The sequence below is a fragment of the Eriocheir sinensis genome, chromosome 53 (assembly GCF_024679095.1).
Source record: "Eriocheir sinensis breed Jianghai 21 chromosome 53, ASM2467909v1, whole genome shotgun sequence".
NCBI lineage: Eukaryota > Metazoa > Arthropoda > Malacostraca > Decapoda > Varunidae > Eriocheir > Eriocheir sinensis.
The window spans coordinates 1,625,446-1,647,308 of record NC_066561.1 but is presented as its reverse complement, the minus strand read 5'-3'; the positions used below and the strand labels follow the sequence as shown (position 1 = coordinate 1,647,308).

The 21,863-nt window shown below is 42.5% G+C and overlaps 1 protein-coding gene across 1 annotated transcript in view; it reads right to left on the bottom strand.

Moving 5' to 3' along the window:
* The window catches only part of LOC126983155 (ankyrin repeat, PH and SEC7 domain containing protein secG-like), a 73,267-nt gene that overhangs the window by 33,198 nt on the left and 18,206 nt on the right, over positions 1-21,863 (bottom strand). Inside the window, exon 2 of the mRNA XM_050835651.1 lies at positions 579-895. Within this exon, the coding sequence (XP_050691608.1) occupies positions 579-895 (317 nt within the window). The remainder of the gene's footprint in view (positions 1-578; positions 896-21,863) is intronic.

The following is a 21,863-nucleotide window of genomic DNA, read 5'->3' as shown; positions in this document are numbered from 1 at the left end:
CTGCCCCGCTCAGCAGCCAAGAGGAGGGTGTGCAGCCATACCTGTCCTTGGCGTTAAGGTCAATGGAGGGTATGAGGGCAGACACACACTCAGCACTGCCCCGCTCAACAGCCAAGTGGAGGGTGTGCAGCCATACCTGTCCTTGGCGTTAAGGTCACTGGAGGTATGAGGCAGACACACACTCAGCACTGCCCCCATAGCAGCCAAGAGGAGGGTGTGCAGCCATCCTCGTCCTTGGCGTTAAGGTCACTGGAGGGTATGAGGGCAGACACACACTCAGCACTGCCCCGCATAGCAGCCAAGTGGAGGGGTGTGCGGCCATACCTGTCCTTGGCGTTAAGGTCACTGGAGGGTATGAGGGCAGACACACACTCAGCACTGCCCCCCATAGCAGCCAAGTGGAAGGGTGTGCGGCCATCCTCTTCCTTGGCGTCAAGGTCACTGGAGGGTATGAGGGCAGACACACACTCAGCACTGCCCCACATAGCAGCCAAGTGGAGGGGTGTGCGGCCATACCTGTCCTTGGCGTTAAGGTCACTGGAGGGTATGAGGGCAGACACACACTCAGCACTGCCTACCATAGCAGCTAAGTGGAGGGGTGTGAGGCCATCCTCGTCCTTGGCGTTAAGGTCACTGGAGGGTATGAGGGCAGACACACACTCAGCACTGCCCCGCATAGCAGCCAAGTGGAGGGGTGTGAGGCCATCCTCGTCCTTGGCGTTAAGGTCACTGGAGGGTATGAGTGCAAACACACACTCAGCACTGTCTCGCTGAGCAGCCAAGTGGAAGGGTGTGCGGCCATCCTCGTCCTTGGCGTTAAGGTCACTGGAGGGTATGAGGGCAGACACACACTCAGCACTGCCCCGCTCAACAGCCAAGAGGAGGGCCGTCCCTCCTGTGTGGAGGAGGAAAAGAGACACACTCTTAGGGGTCTAGTAATAACCATACGTTATCAAAGTGTCCTACTGACCACCGACCGCACACTGCACCACTACTAGAGTCCGTTTCATTCCGTCTGTCCACCAACAAAGCGGGAATTTTGATGAATGTGGCAACTGCTCATTTCTAGTCCGTGAATACGTGAAAATCAACTGTTGTGATAGACATTCAAGCTTATTTTTCAATAATATATTTGAATATTTATGTGAACAAAAAACAACTGTCACTTGCATCGATAACTAACATGCAAGCACACGAAAATACTAACTTGTAGCAAGTAACATAGTCACATAATGCTCGAACGAGCTATTTTTTTCTTCAAATTCATCGATTGATAGCTCATTTCAGGTATATTAAAAGATATCTGTCTCTGCAAGTGCATGTAAATGACGTCTTAATAATTTACTGCATGTAAATAATGATTATATATATATATATATATATATATATATATATATATATATATATATATATATATATATATACATATATATATATATATATATATATATATATATATATATATATATATATATATATATATATATATATATATATATATATATATATATATATATATATATATATATATATATATATATATATATATATATATATATATATATATATATATATATATATATATATATATATATATATATATATATATATATATATATATATATATATATATATATATATATATATATATATATATATATATATATATATATATATATATATATATATATATATATATATATATATATATATATATATATATATATATATATATATATATATATATATATATATATATATATATATATATATATATATATATATATATATATATATATATATATATATATATATATATATATATATATATATATATATATATATATATATATATATATATATATATATATATATATATATATATTTATATATATATATATATATTATTCGAAATAACATGAAATAGTATATAGTAACTGTTGAATGCTATGCTTGGCTATTTAGAATATTGTTACTCTGTGCTGTTTACATGCAACACATCAAAACTCCTTATGTAAAGACACTTGCAGAGACGGATGTCACTTTATGTACCTGAATGAGATGAAATATGGGTATCTGAAAGGTTATGAATCGTTCGAGTATATTCAGACTATACTATTTGATATACAAATTGTTCTTTCGTGTGTTTATATGGTAGATTATCGATGCAAATCGGCACGTTTGCGGTTCATATAAAATAACTTAAGGGTTTTTTGCAGAGCTGGGCACTTCCGATCATCAGTCCGATCGTCCGATCTTCCGATCTGATCGGAACAGCACTTGACGATCGGAATGCAAAGACTGGATCATCGTTGTAAAAGGTAATCGGACTGTGGAGATCGGAACTTCACAAACTAACTTCCGATCACCGATCACAGAAAAAAAAGTGGTCAACGTTGTCATGGCAACAAGGGACTGCATAATTCTTACAATTACTTTTATACATGTTGCTAAATAGTTACTTCAATAAGCGTCATTATCTATAAAATTAAGCGATAATTATTGATCGTTAATTTATTCCTTCCTTCGACACCCCCCCACCCACCCGTCGGGTTCCCCCCGCAGCAAGAGGAGGAGGAGGAAGGAGGTCTCGCGAGACAGCACAACATGCCGCCCAGACTAATGTCTATATAGTTATATTGACATTGGCCCAGACCACAGCACCAAACTAACGCCCCATACCCCTCCCATCCAAGAACTTATCTAACCTCTTCTTGAATGTATCTATCGTGTTGGCGCTCACCACACGACTTCTACGTCTGTTCCACTCATCCACTACTGCTGGTAAATCAATTCTTGCCCATGTCTTTGTTGAACCTGAACTTATCCAACTTAAACCCATTGCTACGTGCCCTACCCGGTGTGGTGTCATCTGCCATCCACGTATCCTAAGACATCCCATCCAATCTACGCATGCGCGGGATTTGTTTACAAACAAGAGGTGGATGAATTGCGACACGGTACCGTGTCTTTGTTGACTGCCTATCGCGATATGTTCCACCTGAATTTTTTTTTTTTTTTTTTTTATCTTTTTAAAAGTAAATGTTGACGTATGTTTTGAATTTGAAAATTGCTTGAAATATGAAAGTTTCTTCCTGCACGCTTTGTATGTCAGTAAATGAGGTAAATGAGGTATGTCGGTAGATGTGATAAATGAGATAACCTGGTCCCCTTGTATGTCGGTTAATGTGATAAATGAGATAACCTGCACCCCTTTGTATGTCTTTAAATGTTATAAATTATATAACCTGAACACCTTGAATGTAGGTAAATGTTATAAATGAGATAACCTACACCCGTTGTATGTCGGTAAATGTGATAAATGAGATAACCTGCACCCTTGTATGTCGGTAAATGTGATAAATGAGACAACCTACACCCTTGTATTTCGGTAAATGTGATAAATGAGATAACCTGCACCCTTTGTATGTCGGTAAATGTGATAAATGAGATAACCTGCACCCCTTGTATGTCGGTAAATGTGATAAATGAGATAACCTGCACCCCTTGTATGTCGGTAAATGTGATAAATGAGATAACCTGCACCCCTTGTATGTCGGTAAATGTGATAAATGAGATAACCAACACCCTTAGTATGTCGGTAAATGGGATAAATGAGATAACCTACACCCTTTGTATGTCGGTAAATGGGATAAATGAGATATCCTACACCCTTTGTGTGTCGGTAAATGGGATAAATGAGATAACCTACACCCTTTGTATGTCGGTAAATGGGATAAATGAGATAACCTACACCCTTGTATGTAGGTAAATGTGATATATGAGATAACCTGCACCCCTTTTATGTCGGTAAATGTGATAAATGAGATAACCTGCACCCCTTGTATGTCGGTAAATGTGATAAATGAGATAACCTACACCCCTTGTATGTCGGTAAATGTGATAAATGAGATAACCTACACCCCTTGTATGTCGGTATATGTGATAAATGATATAACCTACACCCCTTGTATGTCGGTATATGTGATGAATGAGGTAACCTGCATCCCTTGTATGTCAGTAAATGTGATAAATGAGATAACCAACACCCCTTGTGTGTCGGTAAATGTGATAAATGAGATAACATACACCCCTTGTATGTCAGTAAATGTGATAAATGAGACCTGCACCCTTTGTATGTCGGTAAATGTGATAAATGAGATAACCTACACCTTTGTATTTCGGTAAATGTGATAAATGAGATAACCTACACCCTTGTATGTCGGTAAATGTGATAAATGAGATAACCTACACCCCTTGTATGTCGGTAAATGTGATAAATGAGATAACCTGCACCCCTTGTATGTCGGTAAATGTGATAAATGAGATAACCTGCACCCCTTGTATGTCGGTATATGTGATAAATGAGATTACTTACACCTCTTGTATGTCGGTAGATGTGATAAATGATATAACCTGCACCCCTTGTATCTCGGTAAATGAGATTTATGAGATAACCTGCACCCCTTGTATGTCGGTAAATGTGATAAATGAGATTACTTACACCCCTTGTATGTCGGTAAACGTGATAAATGAGATAACCTGCACCCCTTGTATGTCGGTAAATGTGATAAATGAGATAACCTACATCCCTTGTATCTCGGTAAATGAGATTTATGAGATAACCTGCACCCCTTGTATGTCGGTAAATGTGATAAATGAGATAACCTACACCCCTTGTATGTCGGTAAATGTGATTAATGAGATACCCTACACCCATTGTATGTCGGTAAATGTGATAAATGAGATAACCTACACCCCTTGTATGTCGGTAAATGTGATAAATGAGGTACCCTACACCCCTTGTATGTCGGTAAATGTGATAAATGAGGTAAAATATTTTTGTTGTTTACATCTCAGCCTATAGCGCCGGTAGGTTCAGGGCCTGGTGGTCGGCCCAAGCCCGTCATGGCGCAGGCAATCTTTACAGTGGCGCTAGTTATGCTTGGCTCATGCTGCCCCCTGGAACTCATTTTTTTATTCGCTTGTACTGTTTCTTCTAGAATCCAGGATGATAGGTGGTCTTCTGGACAGCCTGTGAGTAGTCTTAAGCCACTCGGCGGTTACTAAAAAATAGCAGGTGGTAGCGTGAGGATACGAATCGACATTGTCCATGGCGTGATGAATGCTGGCCCCGCACGCTAATCACTCAGACACCGCCTATCCTTGTATGTCAGTAAATGTGAAAAATGTGGTACCCTAAACCCCTTGTATGTCGGTAAATGCGATAAATGATGTAACCTGAAACCTTGTATGTCAGTAAATGTGATAAATGAGATAACCTGCACCCCTTGTATGTCGGTAAATGTGATAAATGAGATAACCAACACCCCTTGTATGTCGGTAAATGTGATAAATGAGATAACCTACACCCCTTGTATGTCGGTAAATGTGATAAATGAGATAACCTGCACCCCTTGTATGTCGGTAAATGTGATAAATGAGATAACCTGCACCCCTTGTATGTCGGTAAATGTTATACATGAGATAACCTACACCCCTTGTATGTCGGTATATGTGATGAATGAGGTAACCTACATCCCTTGTATGTCAGTAAATGTGATAAATGAGATAATCAACACCCCTTGTGTGTCGGTAAACGTGATAAATGAGATAACATACACCCGTTGTATGTCAGTAAATGTGATAAATGAGACAGCCTGCACCCCTTGTATGTCGGTAAATGTGATAAATGAGATAACCTACACCCCTTGTATGTCGGTAAATGAGATAAATGAGATAACCTACACCCCTTGTATGTCGGTAAATGTGATAAATGAGATAACCTACACCCCTTGTATGTCGGTAAATGTGATAAATGAGATAACCTACACCCCTTGTATGTTGGTAAATGAGATAAATGAGATAACCTAAACCCCTTGTATGTCTGTAAATGTGATAAATGAGATAACATACACCCCTTGTATGTCGGTAAATGTGATAAATGAGATAACCTGCACCCCTTGTATGTCGGTAAATGTGATAAATGAGATAACCTGCACCCCTTGTATGTCGGTAAATGTGATAAATGAGATAACCTGCACCCTTTGTATATCGGTAAATGTGATAAATGAGATAACATACACCCCTTGTATGTCAGTAAATGTGATAAATGAGATAACCTACACCCCTTGTATGTCAGTAAATGTGATATATGAGATAACCTACACCCCTTGTATGTCGGTATATGTGATAAATGAGATAACCTATATCCCTTGTATGTCAGTAAATGTGATAAATGAGATAACCTACACCCCTTGTATGTCTTTAAATGTGATAAATGAGATAACCTACACCCCTTGTATGTCGGCAAATGTGATAAATGAGATAACCTACACCCCTTGTATGTCAGTAAATGTGATAAATGAGATAACCTACACCCCTTGTATGTCTTTAAATGTGATAAATGAGATAACCTACACCCCTTGTATGTCAGTAAATGTGATAAATGAGATAACCTACACCCCTTGTATGTCGGCAAATGTGATAAATGAGATAACCTACACCCCTTGTATGTCGGTAAATGTGATAAATGAGATAACCTACACCCCTTGTATATCAGTAAATGTGATAAATGAGATAACCTACACCCCTTGTATGTCGGTAAATGTGATAAATGAGATAACCTACACCTCTTGTATGTCGGCAAATGTGATAAATGAGATAACCTACACCCCTTGTATGTCGGTAAATGTGATAAATGAGATAACCTACACCCCTTATATGTCGGTAAATGTGATAAATGAGATAACCTACACCCCTTGTATGTCAGTAAATGTGATAAATGAGATAACCTACACCCCTTGTATGTCGGTAAATGTGATAAATGAGATAACCTACACCCCTTGTATGTCGGTAAATGTGATAAATGAGATAACCTACACCCCTTGTATGTCAGTAAATGTGATAAATGAGATAACCTACACCCCTTGTATGTCGGTAAATGTGATAAATGAGATAACATACTCTCTCTTCTGATTGATGATCATGTTTCTCAGATTCTCTCCATTTAATGGTAGGCTATCTGAATTATGGGGTCCATGTCATTTTTGAATTTGGCCATTTTCCCCTAAAAGCTGCCATGCTGTCTTGCCGCCATCTTGCCAGGACAAACTACGATATCAACACTGTGTTTGTAAACATCGGGTTCCGCACATGAGCAGATCAGGATGGGATGTCTTAGGATACGTGGATGACAGATGACACAACACCGGCTCACTTAAAATCAAAACCTTATTGCTTATGTTCTTCTTGTAACTGATTTATTTATGGGCCAATATCTGTTATTTAGAAAGCTATTTAATCAGGAAGGATAGGAGATTATTGGTCACTGTCGCTAAATAGGTGTTTCTTGTGATTCTTATTTAAAAAAATAATAGTAATTATTATAAATTTTATTGATCGGATGATCGGAATGGTGATCAGAACGGCAGTACTTGAAAAATGATCGGATGATCGGAATCGGATCAGTTGCCCAAACTGATCGGATGATCGGGGATCGGAACAGCAAAAAAGTGATCGGTGCCCACTACTGTTTTTTTGTATACACGAACATTCAAATATATCACTGAAAATATTCAGTTGATCTTCACCCAATCACGAACTAAAGCCGGTATTTCACGGGAACGATTTTGCTCGGGACCCAGACCTTCGGGCGGTGACTTTCGCTGAGCTCTTGTGTGAACATGACATGCACCAATCACACGAGGACGCTACGTTTGATGGGCATTGAGCAATCTTGGTTTTAATCTTGACTTTCAGGGACCGTATACCTACTCTCAATTAGAAATAAATGTTGATTAATTTCTGTCAGTCATATTATGTATTAATATAATTATTTTTACACCGACAACATAAATGCATTTACATTAAATTCACACCTCACCCTTCCTTCCTCCCTTCCTCAACTTACCTAGATGAATTAGATGAATTTAAGAGTTGCTCAGTTGATACAAATACGGCTGGAGATTTAACTGTAATGGTTAACAACACACCCTACAGACACGCAACAAGACTCTTGCATACTTCAACACCTGGATGAACACCTTACTCATCTCTTCCCCTCACAAGCTCAGGACATTGCATCAACCAACTCAACACCATCTTTGGCGACAACCCAAAACTTTGCAATGTTCTCTCTCATGATGTGCAGCTATTTCCCGGAACAACACCTATTCGCCAGGCTCCATACAGGCTCAACCCTCAGAGGCGGGAACAAATAAAGGAGATGGACTATCTACTTGAACAGGGTTTGGCCGTCCCCAGCAGCTCTTCATGGGCGTCTCCCTGTCTTCTCGTTGCTAAGGACGACGGTCAGCTCCGCCTCTGCAGACTACCGCAGAGTGAACGCCGTAACCGTGCCAGACGCCTACCCTCTTCCTCGGGTAGATGACCTTATTGAAGTGGGTAATACTAACAACTGGCAACACCATCTACAGCAGATCAAAGAAGTGCTCCACAGGCTACAAGAGGCGAACTTCACAGTCAAGCTGGCAAAATCAACGTTTGGAGCAGCAATTGTATCCTCTCTGGGCCACCAGGTTGGCAGCGGCTGCGTGCAACACAAAACCGCCAACGTCGCTGCCGTCCTTCAGTACCCGGTTCCCGCTGCCCGCAAGGAGCTGCGTCGCTTCCTCGGCATGACAGGGTTTTACCGCCGCTTCTGCCCCAACTTTGCAGAAGCCGCTGCCCCTCTGACCCAGCTCACAAGCGGAACCGTAGGGTATAAGTGGACCACAGACTGCCAGCAAGCCTTCATCCAACTCAATAATATGCTGACTCAAGGACCGGTCTTGCAGGCTGCTGACTTCACCAAGCCCTTCGTCCTGCATACCGACGCCAGTGACATCGCCTCAGGTGCCGTCCTCCTCCAAGAAAAAGACGGCATCCTACACCTCATAGCCTATCATTCCACAAAGTTAAAAAAAAACATCAAAAGAACTACAGCACCGTGGGAAAAGAACTTCTGGCCATCATAAACTCCATCCAGAAGTTTGAAAACTATTTACAAGCCGGAAGCCAGCCTCTTCAAGTATACACAGACCATAACCCCCTGACCTTCCTTCATCGTGACAAGTTCTCTAACCAACGCCTCCTCCGGTGGTCTCTTATGCTGCAGCCCTACGCCATCGAAATTCACCACATCAAGGGACGTGACAACTGCATCGCCGACGCCCTTTCTCGCCCACCTAATACCTAATGACGAGGGTCCCACCATCCTTACGCCTCACTACTACACTCCTTCCAATCGTTACGTCGTTCCTAAGCAGGGAGGTATTATGGTGCCCTCGTCCAATTGAGCCTCGAAGCGCGCCATCAAACAACATCACCTCACGAATAACTAGTTCACGCACGAATCCTCGAAGCTCCAGCCGCAACAGCTCATTCACTCGAGGACTCGTGACTCTCCACATCGAAGCTTCACCCACCATTCAGTTGAATGTCACGAAGCCTCACACTTCGCGGACCGACTCGCCCGCCGAGGTTATAAATACCTCCAACTGCTTACCCCAGCCAGTCTAACGTGAGGTAGCTCACTTTTCCGAAGACGCAAGGGCTCTTCATTCTCCGAGCAAACACGCACACACACACACACACACACACACACACACACACACACACACACACACTTCATCAGTAATTCTCATATTTGGTTCCTTCTTTGTAACTCTTAACTCTTAACTAAGCACTTCAGTGAACCAAGCCACTTACTCTTGTCAGTGTAACATTGCCTATTTTGTCATATGTTCTCTTCTGATGTCAAGTAATTATTTGTCTTATTGGGTTAAGTATTAATAATGAGTAAAATCACCATTTACTTTCACTTAACCTTACAATTATGTGTTATGTCACAGTTAGCTATCTTTCCAACACAAATCATTCCCTAGACGTCAGTTAACTGTATTCATAACAACAGTTTGTTATAAAAAGATCATTGATGAATAATAGGAAGAAAGTGGGTGATAAAACAGAATTGTGGAACAGCACAGTTGATAGATTTAGGAGAACAGTGACCGTCTACCGCAGCAGAGATAGAACGGAAGGAGAGGAAACTGGAGATAATGGTACAGAGAGAGGGATATAATCCGAAAGAGGGTAGTTTAGAAAGCAAAGTTTTGTGCCAGACTCTATGAAAAGCTTTCGATGTCTAGCGCAACTGAGAAAGTTTCACCGAAACGGCTAAGAGAGGATGACCAAGAGTCAGTTAAGAGAGCAAGAAGATCGCCAGTAGAACGCCCCTTACGGAACCCATACTGGCGATCAGATAGAAGGTTAGAAGTGGAAAGGTGCTTGTGAATCTTCCGGTTAAGGATCGATTCAAAAGATTTAGATAGACAGGAAAGTAAAGTTATAGGGCGGTAGTTTGAGGGATTGGAACGGTCACCCTTCTTAGGCACAGGCTGTACGAAGGCGTACTTCCAGCAGGAAGGAAAGTAGATGTTGATAGGCAGCGACGAAAGAGTTTGACCAGGCAGGGTGTCAGCACGGAAGCACAGTTTATAAGGACAATAGGAGGCACTCCATCAGGTCCATAAGCCTTCTGAGAGTTGAGGTCAGAGAGGGCATAGAAAACATCATTAGGAAGAATCTTAACAACAGGCATAACGAAATCAGAGGGGGGATGAATAGGAGGAATATGCCCAGAATCGTCCTGGGTGGAGTTCTTACAGAAAGTTTGAGCGAAGAGTTCAGCCTTAGAGACAGATGAGAAGGCAGTGCTGCCGTCCGGGTTAAGGAGAGGAGGGAAAGAGGAAGAAGTGAAATTGGAGGAAATATTTTTGGCTAGATGCCAGAAGTCACGGGAAGAATTAGAGAAAGCTACTACTACCATTAGCTATGTTTACTCCTCCTCCTCAGCCTATCAATACTATTACCACTATTACGACTAAAACTGCTACTACTTTTACCACGACTACTGTTGCTACTACTATTTTTTTTACTACCAATATCAATGTTTCTCCTCCTCCTCCCACTACTAGTATTATCACTATTATTACTGATGCTACTACTACTACTATTATAACTAATACTACTAATATTACTACTACTAGTCTACTACTAATCTCACTTCTACTTTTTAGGGGGAGATACGGGGGTGAAAGAGGAAGTGGATACAGTAGGGTAAGAAGGAAGTTTGGGAAGGAAGTATGAGATGATAGGCGGCGGGCTCTCCGCCTTGCTATTCACGTGTTTTATGTCTTTCTATTAAGCGAGTAGGGGAGACCGGGTTGTTTTTTTATTTTGTTGTTTTGGGGCTCGGCACATACAATAATTTACTGAAATGAAGTTTGTTTGCTAGTCTAATTAGGAATATGTGTCCTTTTATTGAAATCACTGGCAAAAGAACAAAACAATGCTACGTTAAGTAGTACAGCTCTAATTAATGAGGTGGTGTCAGCTGTAACAATTTACCCCGGGCAAGGGGTTAGTTGTGACACCCTTTGGGGTAATTTGTTACAGCTGATTTTCTCTTACAATTACATTAAACGAAACCTTTATATGAATATGCCTGGTGGCACTTACAACTCAAAAGTATGTTTAAACAAGTTCTCGAAACTCTGAAGCACAGCAAGTGGTCTATTGGCATGATTTAATATTCCTAGTCCTTGACAGCTGATTTTCTTGGTTAATCATCAGTCGGAATCATTATCCTTCATCAGTTTCTGGTTGCACAGATCACTCAGATATTCCCGGCGTCCGTCGGTGCAGTCAGAGTGTGCCCAGTACTTACAGATCATACACTCTACCCATTCTTCACCTGGAAGTTGTTATAAGCCTGGGGTAAGTTGATCCACTGTAACAATTAGCCCCATCCATACATTTTCGTGTATAACCACGCGCCCAGCACTGACAATGTGTGGAATCCACGGCATGACTTCACGTATCGAAGAACACTTCCAATACATCCTAATGAGCTACAAACAACTTCAGTGATATCATGCGTGCTTGATCAATTAAGGATTTACTATTGCTACAAAAAATACTTTTCGAGTTAAAAATCGTTTTTTAAGCCATACCTTTGAAGGCGAAGGTCCGTCAGTGCAACACTCAGTGGCAGTTATGATGGCATGGAGTAGGCTTTTAAACGTCCCGCGCTACATCAGGAAGTTTGAAACAACGGCCTTGTAACAACTTACCCGTGTAACAACTAGACCCTGTCTCCCCTATTACACGGGAACGATTTTGGCTGAGCATAGCAAGTCCGGCAACACATGTTCCCTGACGTGACTCTCCTCAGCGACCGTGGGGCGTAGTAGTGGTTGATTTCAGGCTTCTTGTACCTCACACAATATATGCATTTCTTCTCAGCCATGGAGCACTCCTTGGATTTATGATTACCAGAGCATTTGAAACATTTTGGGCTTCCCCATTTCTCTTAGCAGTGCAGTTGGCCTCAAGATGGCCATATCTCTGACAATGATAACATATAATTGCATGGTATCTGTCTCTCACTGGGTATATTCCCTATTCTAATTATAACTTATGATTCTTGTGAATCAGCTCTCTCACAGTTGGGTCACACCTCAATATGTAATACATTGTACTGCCAGCTGCAGGCTTACTAAAAATCAGCTCAATTTTATTCTCAACACCCTCAATTGCGTGTAAGAACTCATTGCGGTCTAAGATGGTCTCCTTTATTTTTTCCTTGGTCTCCTCTTTATGCACATTGCATATCATGATCTTTGGCTTCATCTTTCCAACACTCTTGGTACTAATTTGCTCAACAGACTCCAATTTTTTAGCTGCTTCATCCCTCATGTTCTCATTATCAAGGTTCATTATGATATTACCTCCATTAGTGAATCTTGAATCAGTAATCTGAATGCCTTGTAATGCCTGGGAAACTTCACTTTTTAACTCCGTAGCCTTTTTATCTTGCTCAGAGGCCTTAACAACAAGTAGATTTTTCTTGACTTTCCTCCTGCGTTTGGTGACCTCAGCCCAGCTTGCACCCGCTGACTGCATATTCGGCGAGCTGCAACACCTCTGCAACCTCCCCAAGCTCTTTTCTCACACTCACGGCCTGTGACTCAACTTCTTCCTTTACCCCTGATATTTCCTTAGATAATTCTTGCTTGAATTCAACTCAACTTCTTCCTTTACCCTTGATATTTCCTTAGATAATTCTTGCTTGAATTCAACTCAACTTCTTCCTTTACCCTTGATATTTCCTTAGATAATTCTTGCTTGAATTTATCCAATTTCTCCACAATTTTGGTAGCCAGAGATGCTTTATGGAGGTATGGGTTGCAAACCCAATTAATTTTAGGTATATTCTCTTTTATACATAATATATTCACTTTTATACATAACACAGGATCCCCGAACTGTAGGAGACATGACAGCATAACTGTACGCCGGAGGCACCGTTGTGTGTAGGAGATGTGCTGGGTACTCAGCTTTTGTGAAGGAAATTTGCGAGACACATTTTTTGTGTAGCAAATATGACTGACTATGTGTAGGAAATGTGGCAGTGCTCCAACTTTTGTAGTTTTGTAGAGAATAGGACTACGTGCCACGGTGACCACTCAGCCATCGTCTCCCTTTAATACCATTAGCCGGTGGATGAGTGGTAGCGTGCTGGGCCCTCATTCACTGCGTGATGGACGACGCGGGTTCGAATCCCCACGCTACCACCTCGGATTTTTCAGTCACCGCCGAGTGGCTTAAAACACATCTCAGGGGCCGGTACGCCGAACTATCTAGATTAGTTAAGAAAAACACCAGGATAGCAAAAAGGAACTATGAGATCAAAGTAGCAAATGAGGCGAAAAGTAATCCTAAGGGCTTCTTTCAGATGTATAGAACAAAAACACGGGAGAAAATTGGACCGCTGAAAACAAACACAGGGGAGCTAGTAGAAAATTACGAAAATATGAGCACATTGTTGAACGACTACTTCCTTTCAGTATTCACACAGGAGGATCGAACGACTATACCGGAAAGAGTTCAGGTGTACGAGGGCGGGGATGGCGATAAATTGAGGGATATAATCATTACCAGGCAAGTAGTTCAGGATGAGATAGATAAGCTTAAGAAGAACAAGTCGCCAGGTCCTGACGGGATATTTCCGAGGGTATTAAAGGAGTTAGGTGATGTACTCAGTGACCCACTAACTGACATCTTTAAGATGTCGGTAAATACTGGCTATGTGCCGAGCCTATGGAAAGTAGCTAATGTGACCCCGATTTTTAAAAAGGGGGACAGGTCAGTTGCTTCAAACTATCGCCCAATTAGCTTAACATCGGTTATAGGCAAGATGCTGGAGTCTATAATAGCCAGGAACATTCGGGAGCATTTAGAGAAACATAGCTTAATTCACGACTCGCAGCATGGGTTCACAAAAGGTAGGTCATGCCTCACCAATCTCTTGTCCTTCTACAATAAAGTATTTAAGACGGTTGACAGAGATGAAAATTATGATTTTAGTAAAGCGTTTGACAAAGTTCCTCACCAACGACTGTTGCTTAAATTACAGGCTCACGGAGTAGAGGGTAAAGTTTTGAACTGGGTCAAGGCGTGGCTTGGCAATAGGAAGCAAAGAGTGCAAATCAATGGTAAAAGATCTGACTGGGGATGTGTTACGAGTGGGGTCCCACAAGGATCGGTATTAGGTCCACTTTTGTTTGTTATTTATATCAATGACTTGGATACAGGAATTAGTAGTGATGTTAGTAAATTTGCAGATGATACCAAGATCGGTAGAGTAATTGATTCGGATCAGGACGCTAGTATTCTCCAAGGTGAACTCAACAGATTGTATGACTGGGCGGATAAATGGCAGATGGAGTTCAATGTAGGGAAGTGCAGTATTCTGAGTGTAGGTAGGAACAACCCCTCACATAACTATTGCTTAAATGACACTCTCATAAGCAGGTCTGGGTGCGAGAGGGATTTAGGGGTCTTAGTGAGCTCTGATCTCCGTCCTAGGGCACAATGCATTCAAGCTAGAAATCGAGCTAATAGGGTACTGGGATTTATTTCAAGGAGCGTAAGCAACAGAAGCCCCGAAGTCTTCCTCAAACTATATTTAGCATTAGTTAGACCTCATCTTGATTATGCGGTTCAGTTCTGGTCGCCTTACTATAGAATGGATATCAAAATGTTAGAATCGGTGCAGAGGAGGATGACTAAGATGATTCAGGGGTTGAGAAACTTGCCATACGAGGAAAGACTCAAACAGTTAAACTTGCATTCTCTAGAAAGGCGAAGGGTGCGTGGAGACATGATCGAGGTTTATAAATGGATGAAGGGCTTTAATAAGGGCATAGCTGGGCACGATAACAGAAAACCTTATTCCCGATAACCGATAACTGATAATGAAAAACCTTAACGGCGATAACCGATATTCGTTGACTAGAGACACAAATATTGGCGATAACCGATAACCGATACCCGATATAAATCCACAATTCCGATACTAGCTAGCGATAAGTCCGATATGCGAAGACGATACTATATTGATATTTCAGATAGAACACCGTTGATGAATTCAAATTTTCATTATCTGTATTTTAGGAAACTTACAAAACCTTAAAACCACACCTTGACACGTACATATGGACGGTAATATTATAAATGCCTGAACCGGTGTTGTGTTATTTGGCGTCCCCACCGTCAAAAATTGTTTACAAACACTGGTCTCTCGTGAACGGTGTATGCTCAGACCAGCAAGCGTAGACCTGTACAGTCTCACAAAGCTTTTAAACCGTAATTAAGAGTTGCTGGAAGGCTGAATCAGACATATAGTACCACTACCACCATCCTCGCTGTTTCTAGAACGACACTCTGTACATACAACTCGTACAGAGTGTACGTCGTTCTAGAAACAGCGAGGATGGTGGTAGTGTATGTGTTAAAAAAGCATTGTGAGACTGTACAGGTCTACACTTAATGGTCTGAGCATGCGCAGTTCACGAGAGACCAGTGTTTGTAAACAAGAGCGCCAGCTTTTGACGATGGGACACCAAATAACACAACACCGGGTGCCTTCAGTATCATGGCATGCTCACAAACGAATATGGAATATCAAATTTGAGGCAGTGAATAATCATTTTTGGGGCAAAGTTAAATGATTTTTCTCTATGATATATTGATTTTTGAGTAGCATAAAAAAAATAACCTAGTGTTTTAATTTTCATGATCTAAGTATGAAACCTCATCACCGAAGATATTTCATACCCCGAAGTTTTTTCATACAACACCGGGTGCCCGGGCCACGCATGCGCAGTAAGGAGACAACTTTTTTTTCTGAGAGGCGGAAAAAAAGTAGCGATTATCGCTAGTTTGGTTACAAAAGTAACGAAGATACCGATATATATTTAAATAAGTAGCGGATGGTCGATAATCCGATTTTGTTATCAGCGATAAAGTATCGCGATAACTTATCGCGATAACGCCCAGCTATGAATAAGGGAGACATTCATAAGGTTTTGTTGGTAAGAGAACCGGGTAGGACACGAAGTAATGGGTTTAAACTGGATAAATTCAGATTCAACAGGGCCATAGGCAAAAATTGGTTTACTAACAGGGTGGTGGATGAGTGGAATAGGCTTAGCAGTCATGTGGTGAGTGCCAATACAATTGTCACATTCAAAAATATAGGTGGGGTTAGATACACGGGAGCTTAGGGTCAAAGGAGCTGCCTCGTACAGGCCTACCGGCCTCTTGTAGACTCCTGCGTTCTTATGTTCTTATGTTCTTATTCTGTCCTGAAGACCACCCATCAACCCGGACTCTAGAGGAAACCGTCCAAGTGAATCAAGAAGGAGTTCCGGTGGGCAGCATGAACCAAGAGAAGATGGCGCCATTATAAACACTTGCCTGCGCCATGACGGGCTGGGGCCGACTTCCATTCAGGCCCCTCAAGAGAACCTACTAACGCTACAGGCGTACACGTAAAAAAAAAAATACTACTACTACTACTACTAATAATAATAATAATAATACAACTACTACTACTGCTACTACTACTACTACTACTACTACAACTACTACTACTATTACTACTGCTACATAAAAGATACCTCCATCCATGTTTATTTTCCCGACACATAATAATGGAGGGCTCCATATCTTAGAACTCATTAGCCCAACTCTGTTCGCTAATGATTGTGGCATCCAACAATATCGCTAATACTACTTAGCACTAAATCTATACATAACACCCTATCACCTATTGCGTCTAGATCCCCCTTTTCTGCCCTACTCATGTCACTCCCGACCCACCCTAATGTGAATCTCCACCACTGTGGCCTCATAGCCCATATTGGAGATGTTGGTGGCTTTTGGTCCAGAGTGTCTTGCGCCCCTGTGACATAGGATGGCCGACCTGAGCAGGGAGAACGAGAGGCGACACCTCATCCAGGCGACAACGTGGCTCCTTGGCTGATGCTTCTTTTCTGAGATCAGTTGCGCGAGTCGTGTGTAGAAGCATCGGGCCCTGGGTTCCATTCCGCCAGATGTGGTGAAGACGAGGGGGGTGAAGCTGCCCTGATCCACATGTTGGATTCTTTCACCGTATGCCCTTGCCTTCTCCCGCTCGTTCCTTTGGTGGGCGGCTTCCAGGGGCAGCTCACGGTGACAGGCAGCCATCGGGTCGAATATGCGGATGTCCATGAACGCCCGCTGTCCGCGCACCCAGAATCCGCGGGCACTTACATCAACCCGTGCCTCATGTTAGGTATTGGCCGTCCTGTACCGAAGGTGTTCGCCGTCCTGGGGAAGCTAGTGCCGGCTCGGTAGTGACGTCTTGGCATACCTCCCCAAGCATGCTAGCTGTCAGATCCCTCACCTCATCGTGTCGAATACAGACGAAGCCTTCCTTTTTACATGTCATGGTGTGCGTGACATCACAGAGATCAGGCAGCCCCTGAATCGGCCAGCCATATTTCAGAGCAACGGCGTCTACAAATTCTTGTTTGTTGAGGCTGAAGCCTTTTGCTCTGATTGGAAATGACGTGAGCCAGTTAGAGGCGCCTGCCTCCTGTGCTGTGTGGATTTTTCTACCCATTTCTGTGGACAGGTGGAGTGTTAGACAGTCCAGCTCGTCCTTTTGGGCCTGGTGTCTTTCTTTTGAGATTCTTCTTCTGATTTCTCTCATTTCTGTTCGGTCTATTTTGCCCTTTCCCTCCTGAGCGATGATCCTGTTGATGAGGGATCTGGTAAGGCTGATGGAGTTTTGGTTCTCCTTATCAGCCAGCTTCTCAGGGTTGGTGATCCCCATTCCGCCCAGTCTTGGGGGAAGTGCTAGCATATCCCTCTCCTCCCCCAAAGCATGAGGTTTCACCAGCGCTGGCAAGAATACATTCTTGACGGCATTCTCAGTGATCGGAGGAGTGGACTGATGCCGGGGATGGTGAGCATCCTGAACGTCCACCGATGTTGGATGCCGTGGGTGTACGCTGAATAGGCAGCGTGGCTCAGTCTTGGCAATGGCAGACAAAGCTTCTATTTCCTTCACCCATTCAGCTACTTTGTCTCCTACGTACTCCTTCTTATATACCTCTTTCCCGATCACTGCACCTAAGTGTCGTTGTCCATCCTTTGTCACAATGACTTCACTTCCTCTAAACGTTTATGCGGCATGGTCATAATGCTCAGGTTTGACAATAAGGACAGACTTGGTGGCGTTAGGGATGTATCCTATCTCAGGGCCGGCGGTGTTCACAGTGTCTCACCACCCTTTTGAGATTTTACCAGCACCTGAGAGGTCATCTGCTTAAGCCACCTGTTTCACCCGTGTTCTTGCGTACGCGATTTCATTTTGGAGGACTGATAGGCCCAGGGCGTACAAGCCATGGCTACTGGGTCACCTTGTGTTGTTCCCTCAGATGATTTTAACACTTTCATTTTTCCACTGTGGCTATTTATGAATAAGTCGGTCGGGTATGTATAGTTATTTTCAACATACATAGCTATGCTAGGGCCAGGCCCGTAGGCTGGGTAAACTTTGGGTGGGTTACTTGGGCTGATGGTGGACCTGAGGCGAGAATGCCGGAGGCAGTAACACGCTAGGGGAGTCTGGGGGCATGGGGGCATGCCTCCCCCAATTCTTTTTTAGGAAAAAGGATGCATTTCCGGCATTCTAGGCACTCTGAAAGCCTATTTCATGCAACTGAAATGAGCTTATATTTTCTCTTTTGAAATGGATAATAGACTTAAAATAACACCAGTGATGAGTTTAATTTCATCAAGCTACACCTAGTCAGCTCTTACAGTACTTAGTCATCATCTGACAGTCTAGGTATTTTACAAAAATGGCAAGAAGCAGGGTATTACTATGACAGAGAGAGAGAGAGAGAGAGAGAGAGAGAGAGAGAGAGAGAGAGAGAGAGAGAGAGAGAGAGAGAGAGAGAGAGAGAGAGAATGATAAAATAGAGAAGTTACAATGAAGTTAAAAAACAGATATAGTGTGTACTATGGTCTATGTTATGCATCAAAGAAACATTTGTACGGGACATGAGACTGAGCGGCGATCATGTTACTGCTAATTGCTTGTACTGTTATACATTGCCATGTACAGTCATCGTCAGAGGCAGTCGTGGCGCGCCGCCTTGGGTTGACTGACGAACCGATTTGTTTTGAGTTATTCATTTAGTATTTAATTTTGAACAATAACTGAAGTCAGAATGATTGAATCACTGATTCTGATGACTGATACCGATTGACTGATTGAGTCTGATTCACTGTAAGAAAAGACATATCTGTGAGCATGTCGTGCTGCAAACGTCTTCGATAGTTTTCTAAGTACCGCAAAAGATGCCGCAGGATTTTTTAGTGTGATCCGCGGTAGTGCGGTATTTTCAGAAAGTTTGCGACAATGCGGTAGTGCGGTACTTTTTTTGTGATGCGGTACTACCGCACTAAGTACCGCACTTGCCCACCTCTGTCAAGGGCAGCAAACAAAACACAACAGCCAGGTCAAGGAGGTCAAAATAGAAATATGAATCAATTTTAATTACCGTTTGCGTCCTGAGATTTTGTTGATACAGTTAAGAAACAAAGATAAATAAGTTTTCTTAAAAAAATAATATTGAAGAAAAAAAAAGTAAAAAGTAAAAAGTAAAAATTTTAAATAAAAATCTAAAGTAAAAACCTTAAAAAAAAGGTCTGTCAATGTAAAAAAGGTCTACCAATGTGTGCACTGATTATGAGAGGGCGCTTTACAAATTTTCGTTCAACTTCCGTACTACATAAGGAATTGTGGAGTTTCCGTACCGGTGTGTCCTGCACCTGACGGGTGGTATCCTGTTGATGTGTCTGCTCTGGCGACGAGTTGCTGTTCGCTGTGGAAGCAGGTGTGAGTGCGCCGATTTCAACAGCTTCTTCCCAAACCCGAGGGTGAGCTGCTCTCTTCTTTCATCCAGCCTGGGAATTCCAAACCTTGCCAGCGTGCCGGTGTAGCTGCGATAGTAGTGGCCAAGGATGATGCGACACACTCTTTTGTACGGATTCCAGAGCAGTTCATTGTGCGGCAGTGAGCGCTGGATGCCATACTGGGCATGCGTACTCCAGCACGGGTCGGATCCTCTGACAGTACAGGGAAATTAGCTGGTCCTCTGTTGCTCCGAAGGACCTTGCTCGGAACAGTATAAAAAGTCTTCTGGATGCCTGAGTGATTATGTGGTCCACGTGGTCTGGCCAATTTAGACTTGAGGTGATGACAAGCCCTACCACTTTAGCTAAACTGACCTGCGGTATTTCGTTGTCACAGAGATGAACAGTTGGGAACGGCACATCCCTCTTGAGGAAGCTGATATTGATGATCTCACATTTGCTTGGGTTTGGTATTAGTTTGAGTTCCTCACACTAAAGATGAGCTGTGGTGATTAGTTCTTAATTGGACTGGGTTATTTTGGAGGTCGGTTACTTTGGTCACTGCATATACAGTGACGTCATCAACAAACTTGGCTTTACACGATGACTGAAGCAGAAGACTGTTGATAACTGCTAGGAAAATGACTGGCCCAATGCATGTTCCCTGGGGCAGTCCGCAGGTTGTTGGCAGCCACTCAGATGTCTTGCCGCTATATCTTGTACACTGCTGCAGTGTCTGTCAGTGAGGAAGGATGTTATGAACGGCAGCAGTGAAGTTCTGCATCCGAGGTGGTGTAGGTGGGTCACTGCAACACTATGATCCACGTTATCAAATGCTTTTTTGAAGTCAATGAGACACAGTTGGGCTACAGTGTCCCTTTGCTCCAAGCCTTTAAGTATGGCGTCCAAGAGGTACACCATGTACAGCGTGGTGGATCGCCTCTTCAAGTTTCCAAACTGCTGGTGGTCGATTTTGTGTAGAATGTCTGCAAGAACCAGGTTTGCTACGTGGCCCTCCAACGTCTTTCCGAATGTGTCTGTGAGTGAGACAGGTCGTAGTTGTCCAAGGCTGGTAACATTTGGAACCTTGGGGAGTCCTGTCACTGTCGAGCTCTTCCATCGTGTAGGGCAAGAATCGTTTTGCAAGCAGTTGTTGTATGTGATCTCAAAAGGTTGACACAGTTCACACGCAAACTCCTTTATTAGTTTTAACGGGAGTTCACCGGGGAGAGTGGCTTTCTTTGTTTTTATTTTCTTTAAGTCTTTATATATGTGTAGTTTAGAACAACGAGGCGTAGGAAGCGATGGCTGGTGGGCCGGTACTACACCTGGCTCGATGGGTGGGTAGTTTGTACATATTGCAGCGAAGTGTTCGTTAATCTGGACGATTCTGGGCATATTCCTCTTACTCATCCCCCCTCTGACTCCTTTATGCCTGTTATTAAGATTCTTCCTAATGATGTTTTCTATGCCCTCTCTGGCCTCAACTCTCACACGGCTTATGGACCTGATGGAGTGCCTCCTATTGTCCTTAAAAACTG